Source organism: Schistocerca cancellata, chromosome 10, assembly GCF_023864275.1.
Source record: "Schistocerca cancellata isolate TAMUIC-IGC-003103 chromosome 10, iqSchCanc2.1, whole genome shotgun sequence".
Taxonomy (NCBI): domain Eukaryota; kingdom Metazoa; phylum Arthropoda; class Insecta; order Orthoptera; family Acrididae; genus Schistocerca; species Schistocerca cancellata.
In genome coordinates, this window is record NC_064635.1 from 171932579 (window position 1) to 171944776 (window position 12198).

Below are 12198 nucleotides of genomic sequence, written 5' to 3' on the forward strand. Positions count from 1 at the left end.
GTAGATCACATAACTAATGAGGAAGTATTGAATAGGATTGGGGAGAAGAGAAGTTTGTGGCACAACTTGACCAGAAGAAGGGATCGGTTGGTAGGACATATTCTGAGGCATCAAGGGATCACCAATTTAGTATTGGAGGGCAGCGTGGAGGGTAAAAATCGTAGGGGGAGACCAAGAGATGAATACACTAAGCAGATTCAGAAGGATGTAGGTTGTAGTAGGTACTGGGAGATGAAGAAGCTTGCACAGGATAGAGTAGCATGGAGAGCTGCATCAAACCAGTCTCAGGACTGAAGACCACAACAACAACAATGTACCACATGTACCTGTAATATCAGTAACTCCTACAGTGAATAAATGAAGTACAAGTGACAGTCAAATGAAAATGTGACAGTAGAAAACACTTACACATCCTCCGTAGTCCCAGTCTCTCCTCACGTGATTTTCCTATTTTTGGTGCTCTGAAGGAAGTCATTCATGACAATTTGCTTTGTAGAGGTGCATGCAATACATGCAGTACAATTATGGTTCCGCAGGCAACGGCAAACATTTTCCCATGAAGGCATTGACTGTCTTGTCTCACACTGGGATAATGTGTTAATAGTTAAGGTGACTACACACGGTTTACTTACTTTTCCCACCTACCTCATGTTCACTTGACTGGCCCTTACACATCCACACAGAGATAACAGGAAATAACCAGTACCCTGCCATACCACTTGACTATGAAGATAAAACCTCACAATGCTGTAAAAACTTTGTGGTAGTGTTCTGAAATTGACCACGAATGTTATATGAATAACCAATATCGTTTCAGTGCAGCCTGAGGATGTCTGTAATCTTTCACTAACCTTATGCAGACTTTGTGCAACATATTTCCTACATCCAAATTTTCCCACCGAGCGGGGTGATGCAGTGGTTGGACACTGGACTCGCATTCGGGAGGACGACGGTTCAATCCCACGTCCGGCCATCCTGATTTAGGTTTTCCGTGATTTCCCTAAATCACTCCCGGCAAATGCCGGGATGGTTCCTCTGAAAGGGCACGGCCGACTTCCTTCCCAATCCTTCCCTAATCCGATGAGACCGATGACCACGCTGTCTGGTCTCCTTCCCCAAACCAACCAACCAACCAAATTTTCCTTTTTTATTCTAACAAGGGGAGGATGCCAGCAGTGGGATTGACTTTTTGAAACTGTCTAAATGATTATGTAGGTTAGTTAATGCCCCAGTCATTTCCCCTGGTTGGTGCTCATTTGTGAATTACTGACAGAAAATAATTTTGGAATTTTGCATGATGCTCAGTAGCATTGAATAGTAGTGTCATATCGCCTGGTTATGTGGCGTAAAGGGCAGGGTAAAACCTTGACATGAGAAGGTCATGGGTTCAAATCTTGTCAGATACATTTTTTTGGTTTAATTTTTATCGAAATTTCTTTGATCATTATTTTTAGTAAGTTAACTGGTTTAAATGTAATTTTTTTTATTTATACTCATTTGTCACACCATTTTAATCGTAGTATCAGCTTCTTCATTTACTCTCATTTTTCTTCCTCTTATTCGTTTTCTACTAGAAATCTCTGTTCACATGGTTTTAATAAAGTTTATGAATTAATTTCGATTTAATTTCTTCCGTTTTGTCACCATATTTTCTTTGTCCATACCATTCTTTCATTTAAATCTTCATCACTGTTATTTTGTCCATAGTGCATTAGAAATATAGGGTATGTTTTAAATGTTTGTATGACACATACCATGAAAAAAGTTCATCTTGTAATGAAAAATACATTTTTGACACTGCTGCACAGTCAATGTAAACAGATTATTTTGTCTTTTGATTTTTTAACTGACAGATTGTCATTTTCAAATATTTAAGTATTATAATAGATAAATATAATTAAAATCACATTCCCAAAAATTCCAAGTGGAAAAAGAATGACAAAGAAAAAATGAAAAAAATCATACGATGATTAAAATGTGACAAAGGAATAGAAATTTAAAAAATTACATTTTAACGAAGATTTAAAATTAATAAATTTAAGGGCACTTGATGATATTCAAACCCACAGCCTTCGGCATATGAAGGCCTTACCCCTAGCCATTACAACACTCAACCAGCCTACGTAACTCTTCTCTTTAAACACTATTGTGTATCACATAAAATTTCGATTTTTTTTTTTGTCCATTGCTCGCGAATAAGGGCCCACTAGTGTTAATGGCTGCAATTTATGATACCTGAGAACTTAACCTATATGACCAAACAGATGATTTCACAAAGTCAGTCCCACTGAAAGTCCCACTGTCGAGGACGTCTCCTTGCAAGGGAGCAAACTAAACTTGCTTTGCACGACTGTAGCATAGGCTACAGTCATGCACAGCGAGTTTAGTTTATTCCCTGAGATGGGAAAAAAAGCTGCTTATTGCAGTGTCAGCCTGTCTTGAAGAAATAAAGACAACATCTGTTTGTTTTTAGTAATTGGGGACTATAACTTACTGAAAGAGCTGAAAACAAATCGCTTGCCATGTTCGGATGGAATCGCAATTCGGTTTTACAAACAGCATTCTATGGCATTTGCCGTTTACTTGCATTTATCGCATGTCTCTCACCCAGGTGGCTCTTGCATATAAGAAGGGTAAAAGAACTGATTCACAAAAGTACAGACCAATATCCGTAACTTCGGTTGGCTGCAGAATTCCTGCAAACTATGGATAGTGGGCAACAGGCAGATACCATATTCCCAGATTTCCGGAAAGCATTTGACACGGTGACCTAGTGCAGACTGTTAACAAAGGTACAAGCATACGGAATACATTCCCAGATAAGTGAGTGGCTCATAGACTTCTTAAGTAATAGGAACCAGTACACTGTCCTCGACAGTGGGTGTTCGTCAGAGGCGAGGGTATAGTCGAGAGTGCCCCGGGACTGCTATTATATTCTATATGCATAAATGGTGTGAAGGACAGGGTGACCAGCAATACGTGGTGAGTGCAGTGCCCTGGCCAGCTTTACCCCCAGGAAAGATCTCCGGTACCCATTTGATAGCAGTCCGAGTGGACCCAGGGCCACCCCAGAAGTGATGAAATGAGGAAACATTCCTGTCCATAACCAGGATCGAATCTGCAACCTAGTGCTATGCCCGCTAGACCGTCACGGCCACAGAACGTGCTGCAATATACAAATATACCCTATGCTATCGAATAAGTGGTTGTTCACTGTATCACAACAATACAGCAATATATTTTTTTCTTTGTAGCACTGGGACTACATTTGGTAATGGCCTTAATTTTCACATTCAATTGGCATTGTTCTCATAATTTTTAACTGTTTAGTTTTATGAGTACAGCACACATTTCAGTTATTTTTTAATAAATATTACCCACTTTGAACATTTTCTAAAATCTTGGTGAATCGCGTCAATTTAAAATTTATTTAACTGGATGGATAAAAAAAATCTACTCACCTGCTTGTGTCTGTATATGTGTGGATGGATATGTGTGTGTGTGCGCGAGTGTATACCCGTCCCTTTTTCCCCCTAAGGTAAGTCTTTCCACTCCCGGGACTGGAATGACTCCTTTCCCTCTCCCTTAAAACCCACATCCTTTCGTCTTTCCCTCTCCTTCCCTCTTTCCTGATGAGGCAACAGTTTGTTGCGAAAGCTTGAATTTTGTATGTATGTTCGTGTTCGTTTGTTTGTCTGTCGACCTGCCAGCACTTTCATTTGGTAAGTCACATCATCTTTGTTTTTAGGTATATTTTCCCTCGTGGAATGTTTCCTTCTATTATAACCATACAATTAAATAATTTTGTCAATAATTGATTGTTTTCATTGCTATATTAGCCCCTGTGGCCATCATTCCTTCTTATGTAACCCTCTTGTCAGTCTTTGTTGTCATCTGTCTTGTTCAAACTGTCATCTATTTTCTACCTCATGTGCTAAACCATTCGTTTATTTATCTGTGTCACCAAGATTGATCAACACTTTCCCCTACTCCTCTTCTAGTACTGATTTCCGTGCTCGTAGATGGGTCCATTTTTATTTGCATACAACAATTCCATTGTTATTTAGGAATTTGCATACAACAATTTATGGTTCACTGCACTGCAAGGCCTTCTCCTGATCATGTTTCTCCGATTTATTAACAAATTTGACAGCTGTTTTCTTTCCCGCCATCCACTTATATGTAATTCTTTCCCATTTCTGTGCATTTGTTTTTTTACCAAATCACTCTGATTGACTTTTATTGCCATCTCTTACGTCACTTTAATTGCAAAGCTAAGTAGTTCACATTTTCTCCTATGACATCTGCTTTCTGCTTACTCAGTTATTAAAATTTTGTCTGTGTTCACGACTTTCCCAATTGATTTTTTTCGTTTTTCTTTCCCTTTTTTTTCCATGTCATATATATCTCCCACTCATTACCTCTTATTATCGATTTTTGTATGAAATTTTCTAATTTTCCAAACTTTTTCCTTGCTTTTCTTCCATTTTTCTATCTTTTCCAACCCTCAGCTTATTTATTTATTTGCCACTCCCACGATTTCTAACTCTCCGAACGGTCCTCTCTCACCCTGATGAATCCTATTTCATATAACATCTGTTCTTTTCAATAACATGCTTTCGCACTATCAATACTAAGGTCCCACATTCTGTTTCTTGAAACCCGCTTGTCCCTTGGAATTACTTCAAAAGTCTTAACACTGGAAGTTCCTCTTTCTGGATGCAATCGTACCCTACACGAGACTCTTTTACAGCTTCAAATACAGTAATCTCTTGCTGTTACCTGGCTAATCTGTGGCCTATATGCCTCATCAGCCAATTTCCACTCTACCAGACTTCTCTCCTCCTTCAAAATCCTGCAGTTATCTGCCCCACGTTTCCTTGAATGGTATCACCTGCCAATTCAACTTCAAACTGCAACAACATGCCAGACTTCACCTCAAAAATCCCACCTTCTCCTAAACTACCTCTTCAGTGGTGTTTCCCTTCCTTTCCCTCTGCAGCTCCCCACACAGCCAAACCATCAACCATCATTCCTCTTCTACACACCAAGCTTGGCCAACCTCCTAAACATCCCACAGCCTTCACCACTGCCTTCCAGACATGTAATAATTCATAATCACAAGAATCAGTCACAACAGTACAGTGTTCTCAACCCTTTTAGCTCTAAATCTGCATTTAACTGTGCTGTTTTGGCAGAGGACCTACTTTCCTTTACACTTAGTGTCAATTGGAAATATCACTTTGCAACCCAATCCCAAAACCTTTCCAACACCAAACCTGACATTTAACCTGGCCTTGAACAATTCTGACCACGATCCCAATTTGATCCACCACCACTACCTCAATCATCCCTTACAAGCCTTCCAAGAATTCCTCACATCCAGCTCTGCTTCACAACCCTCCTCAGGTCCCTACGACATGACCTTAACCTGTCCTCTGCAGAATTCCAGGCTCTACATTCTCTGAAAGCTGATGACTCCATCATCATCATCATCATCCCAGCAGACAAAGGAACTATCACTATAGTACTTAACTGACAAGAGTGCGATAGTGAAGGTCTATGTCAGCTGCCTGAGACCTCTACATACAGCGTCTGCCATCAAGATCCAGTCCCTGTGATTCAAACTGACATGCAGTCCCTCCTTAAAATCTCAGGCCCCACACAAGGACTAACACCTCAATCCATACAACTTCTCATCCCACCCAAACCATGCAGCCCCACCTTTTACCTTCTTCCTAAGATCCACAAAACCCTAGTCACTCTCACCATCCTATAGTTGCTGTCTTCAAAGCACCCATCAAACGTATATCTGTATGTTGATCAACACCTGCAAACCCATAGTGTTAAAGACTCTCCTCCTACATCAAATATACCAACCATTTCCTAGATCGTCTGAAATCAATGCCCGTTGCACTCCCAGCACACACCTTGCTTGTCACCATTGATGCCACTTCCCTCTATATCAACATCTCCCAATTACCTGGTCTGCCTGCTGCTGAACATTTCCTCAGTCAGCACCTACATGATCCCAAACCTATGAGATCCTTTCTACTCACTTCAATCAACTTTATACTTATCAACAACTACTCCATCTTTGAGGGGCAGACATACTAACAGATCAAGGGTCACTTGTGTGTGTGTGTGTGTGTGTGTGTGTGTGTGTGTGTGTGTGTGTGTGTGTGTGTGTGTGTGTGTGTGTGTGTGTGCGCGCGTGTGGGGGGGGAGACTTTCCTAGGATCCATAAGTCTTCAGCCCCTAATTTGGTTTAGACAAAGTGATGACATCTTTACCGTATGGACTCATGATGTGGCTCATCTGCTGAAATTCCTGGAATCTCTGAATACCTTCTCCCAATTAAATTTCACATGGTCTCATTCCAAATCCCATGCCACTTTCCTTGATATCGATCTCATTCTCAGCGAAGGCCAGCTACACACTTCCATTCACATTAAATCTACCAACAAATAATACTACTTACATTTGGACAGTTGCTATAATTTCCACGTCAAACGTTCCCTCCCATATAGTCTTGGCATCAGAGACAAACATATTTGTTCGGATGAAGACTCTTTACAGCAACACACCACCATTCTCACCTCCGCCTTCACTGCACATAATTACCCCACCAGCCTAGTTAAAAAGCAGTTTTCCCGGGCCATCACATCCAATCCTGGTACTGCTGATCTTTCCAAAACACAACTTTGGGGCCAAGACTTCCTAAAATCATGATCTCAAATGAGTTCCATTCTGTCTGAAATTTTGCTCACCACACCCAGAATAGCTTTCCATCACTCTCCCAACCTCTGCAATATTCTTGTCATACCCTATGCTGCTCCTGCATCCATCTCCCTGCCCTATGGCTCCTACCCCTGTGTCCATCCCCACTGCAAGACTTGCCCTATGCAATCTCCTACTACAATCTATAACAGCCCTGTCATTGGCAAAACGTATACTATCAAAGAGAGAGCCACCTGCGAAACGATACATCATATACCAGCTGTTATGTAAACAATGTTTGGCCTTCTACATTCACAAGACTACCACCAAATTATCAATTAGGATGAATGGGCATAGGCAAAGAGTGTATACTGGTAACTAGCAATATCCTGTTGCAGAGCATGTGTGACCTCAGTGCCTGTTTCACCACACGCGCCATCCGCATTCTTCCCCCAGACACCAGTTTCTCAGAACTCTGCGGATGGAACTAGCACTACAACGTTCTTGGTTCTCACCACCCACCTGGCCTTAATTCATGTTAATTTCTTCCATCTCATAATTCCTCTTTCATCACCTTACCCGTCTATTTTTCACCGCCTCCCCTCCCACCTCTGTTCCATACAATGCACTTAGCTTTTCACTCTTATTAACTCATGCATGGTATTCGAGCAGTAATTTCTGTCTGCATGTTACCCTGCCTTCCACCTTTAAACTCTAAGGTTTTCAAATCTCATCCAATGCGGTCCCCAACAAAATGTCTTTCCTTCTCATTCCATATGGTAAGTCTCCCCTGACATGTGGTTCTGGGTGACATTCCTACACCTCTCCAGTCATTTTCCTTCACCTCTCTTCCTTCCCTCCTGGCTCTGAAAGCTTGCCAATTACAACCATCTTTTATGTGTGTGTTCTGTCGCTGCTTGGTGAGTAGATTTTTTATCTATCCAATTAAATAATTTTGTCTATAACTGACAGTTTAAAATTTAGTATGTCAAACTTATTTTATCACAGGACAATGCAGTAACCACAACTATCAACTTTTCATTCATAAAATCTAAGCAAAGAGAGATGTCTAACAGGATGACCTCTTCCATGTCATTCTGAACACATCGATCATACAAAACTCGACTCTCACTTTTTCTCACATGACTTACTGAAAGCTTTGGATCAACACAGTCAAGTAGATGCAGTATTTCTTTACTTAGGGAAAGCGTTTGACTCAGTAACACATCTACGCTTATTGTCACATGTAAGATGACATGCGGTATCAAGTGAAATTTGTGACTGAGGTTTCCTTTGTAGGGAGGATGCAGCATGTTATCATTGTGCCCCAAGGAACTGTGCTGGGTTCCTTGCCGTTCATCTCATACATCAATGCTGTTGCGGGCAATATTAATAGTAACCTCAGGCTTTTCACAGATGACATTTATCTATAGTGAAGTACTGTCTGAAAGAAGCTGCATAAATATTTCGTCAGATCTTGATAAGATTTCAAAGTGGTGTAAAGACAGGTATCTTGCTTTAAATGTACAGAAATATAAAACTGTGCACTTCACAAAATGAAGAATTAGTATCCTATAACTGTAATATCTATGAGTCACAGTTGGAACAGGCTAGCTCCTACAAGTACCTGGGTGTAGCAAGTAGCAGGATATGAAATGATCACGTACGCTCAGTCATGGGTAAAGCAAGTAGCAGACTTCAGTTAACTGTTTGAATACTGGGAAGTGCAATTACTCTGTAAAGGAGATTACTTACAAATCACTTGTGTGGCACATTCTAGAATACTGCTCAAGTGTATGGGACCCACACCAAATATGACTAACACGGGATACTGAATGTATAGAGAAAGGAACATGAATAGTCACAGTTTTGTTTGACCTGTGGGAGAAGTGTCACTGGGGAGTTTAAAGGACTGAACTGGTGGACTCCCAGAATGCTACTAGAAAAGTTTCAAGAACTGGCTTTAAATGGTGATTCTAGGAATACGCTTCAACCCCTTGCATATTGCTCCTATAGGGATCGCGAGAAGAAGAGTAAAATAGTTACTGCATGCACAGAGGCATTTAAACAATCATTCTTCCTGCGTTCCATATGCGAATGGAACAGGAATAAGCCCTAATAACTGGTACACTGGGACCTACTCTTTCCCATGCACTTCACAGTGGTTTGCACAGATGTAAAAATAAATACAACTAAATTTAATTGTCGTATCTCACTTCAGGGTGAATATCAATGAATCTCAAATGAATCGTGAGACAAACAGTAAAGTTTTTAAAATAAAACAGAAATAACTGGCTGCTTACCTGTGGAATGTCTGCCCGTGCTGTACAAGTTGTATGGGGTTTTCACTGGAGCCGAGTGGTTTGGCCGAATCAAAGTTGTTGGCAGCTATGCGAGCTACGTTCGGCGCAGTCCTGGTGACGAGCTGCTGCGCTTCAGGCTCTGTCACCACCTTGCCACCGACAACGTGTACCTTTATACGATTGGGCCCAGATCCTGGTGTACTCTGAGCTGGCACTATCTTTCTCGCAGGTACGTGTGGCCTAGAGGTGACCTAAAAAAATAGGAGTAACACAAAAATTATAAAAAGGAGGACTATGAGCACAATCAAAATTTGAAAGTGGCTATTAACTGCCCAAGATGCTCAGGCAGTCAGGTAGACAACTGGTTCATTGCCACTGTCTTGTTCCTACTCACAGCTGGCTTGAATTTTTTTAAATTTTGTGTTGCAGCAAACTAGTCTCCTGTGAACGTCCATTTCCGTCTATCCCCATATGGCGATGATGTCAGCAAAAACAAAAGCGATGACATCTTCATTTTCTTCTTCCTGGCTTTCTTTCATGATTGTGTCCATAAGTGTAATGAAGAGTAAAAGGGAGAGCGAACTGCCTTGCTGAACACCTCTCTTTGTCTTAGACCATTATGATCTTCCACCTGCTACTTGTACACTGCTATCACAACCATTGTACAGCATCTGGACTTTTTTAATTAATGAATCAGGAACTTTGTTTTCTCAAGCATTCCCATATTTTACCCCTTGGTACAATGTCATATGCTTTTTCCAAATCCACGAATACTACTATCAAGTCCTTTCCTTTTTTCCAATATTTCTCCATTAACTGACGCACGGAGAAAATTAGATCTATTGTTCCACTATTACTTCTGAATGCATGCTGTTGTTCCTCTAATTGGTGTTCTAAAATTTTCCACAGTCTTTTTTCTATGACCTTTTCCATTAACTTAAGGCAGTGTGATAACAGTGTGGTTCCTCGGTAGTTGGTGCATTTCTTTCTACTACCCTACTTGAACAATGGTATTATAATTCCTTTTGTCCATTCATCCTGCACTTCGTTTTCTTTCCGTATCACCCCCAGCACCCGGTGTAACCATCCTATTCCCTTCTTTTGTTTTTGGTACACAGTAAAACAGAATTGTTTACACGTTATCACCTTTGTATTATTACAATTATTGACAACTGTAATTATTTTCTTTTTTAATGGCATTTGAATTCTTATACTCATACACAAATATATTTACTCCTCAATGGTTTCTGTCACTGGCAGTCAAAATTAGATTCAGCTGAACTTTGATGTACACAATGATAACACACACTAATCATTTTGCCTCCTTGTTATGGTTCAGGATGGAGTTAAGCAGTGGCTGCTGCTGTGTAAGAGCACAAGATCATATGAACACCCAACTTTTCGACACCTTGCAGATTCATTGGTTATTTTTCTTTGAATGCTGTTAAGCATAACATAGATGCTGCAATCTGAAAGATACAGCACTTAAACGTACTGCACTACTGTTCCTCTAGACTCCCTGAAACTTGCGATGAGGGTCATGAGCACATCTTTAGTTGTGCTTTTGCACATGTGCAACTCGCGTGACATTAAATGCCTTACGGGCTAAATACATACGGATTTGATAAACAATGTGCACTGTTCATGATATGCACAGCTAGCCCTTGCCACTGAACTACAAGTTTACGTCAGCGCCAGCAGGTCGTAGCACACTGTGGCAGACTTTTACCCCTGTCCGCTCGGCATAAATCCTGCTAGATAATAGCCCACTCCTCAGATATGCTAATTGACTTACTATATACTGTATATGTAAGGTGCTGACGAGGGAAACTCCTCAACATCCCCCCCCCCCCCTCCCTTAACCCTCAGATTTAGTGTTAAGATGGTCCAGTGAATAGCCTGTCAAGAACTGAAAACAGATCAAGCATGAAAACAGGAAGGAGGTGTACTGAACTGTGAAAGAAAGCAAAATAGAAGCAGTGAATGGTCCAAGCTTAAAAAGTAAAACATTGAGTACATCTGTACAGCCGCAGTATCGTGGTTAACGTGGACACAGTGTTGGACTGCAAAGCAGGTGAGCGATGTTCGAAACTCCCTCGTGCCAATTTTTTTAATTTTATTTTTTGTCACAAAATTGTCAACTGTCCGTTTGGTCATTGAAATGTTTGTTCTCTTTCTGTAGTTTTGGCAGTTGTCATACTATACGTTCGTTATAGAACATGAGTCAAGTGCTAAGAATATATTACCTTGCAAATAAATGTGATGAATGGCGAGAGCAGATGATACAAAATGAAAACAACAAATAACTGGGTGAGAATAATGTTACAACAAAATAATTCAAGTGTAAGAACTTACAAAATGGAACACAACTTCAAAAATGTTAAAAAAAAATGTTTTGATACAGCACAGGGAAAACTTTGAGATTGTGAAACTGCTGCATTCATTTGTTGCGTGACAAACTATTATGTTTTCATCATTTCCTTGGGAGTGATCACATTCATACGAACACCTAAACTGGGCAAGGAGGCATATCTCTCATACTCACCAGGCCTACAAAATAGATTCTTCGGTAAGAGATTCCTATCATGTGACACACATACTGTCACTAATGCTGTGTGTGACACACCAGACATGTCTTTCAGTGAAGGATTCATTCGACGTGTTGCCTTGTCATTAAACGTTTGTGGTTGCCACTCGAAAGCCACTTCCTTTCCACTGCTAACAGAGTAGTTGTGCAGAATCAACTTTCATTATGGATCTCTTTACTGTTGCAAAAGGGCATTACACCACAACACAAACAGAAATCTGAACCAACAGACACGTCAATAACTGGACAGACAGTTCATAATTTTGTGAAAAACAAATAAACAATAATTGGTACGATGGAGCTTTGAACATGGGCTTGTCCGCTTTGTAGTTCAACTTCGTCACCACTTAATCATGACGCTATGGCTATTCGTCTGTGCTCAATGTTGTACTTCTTGAACTCGGACCGTTCTCAGTTTCTACATTCCTTCTTCTTTTCACAGTTCAGTTCACCTTCTCAGTCTTTTCATGCTTGATCTGTGTTCAGTTTTTGACAGGCTGTCCACTGGGTCCTATTTCCACTAAATCTGAGGGGGTTGCGATGGCGAGTTTCCCTTAGGAGAACCATAAGGGCGTAAGGTACATCACC

At 40.6% G+C, this 12198-nt stretch overlaps 1 protein-coding gene across 1 annotated transcript in view; it reads right to left on the bottom strand.

The window, feature by feature from the left end:
* The window catches only part of LOC126106453 (uncharacterized), a 143560-nt gene that overhangs the window by 93851 nt on the left and 37511 nt on the right, over positions 1–12198 (bottom strand). The window contains exon 3 of the mRNA XM_049912740.1: positions 9024–9274. Coding sequence (XP_049768697.1) covers positions 9024–9274 — 251 coding nt within the window. The remainder of the gene's footprint in view (positions 1–9023; positions 9275–12198) is intronic.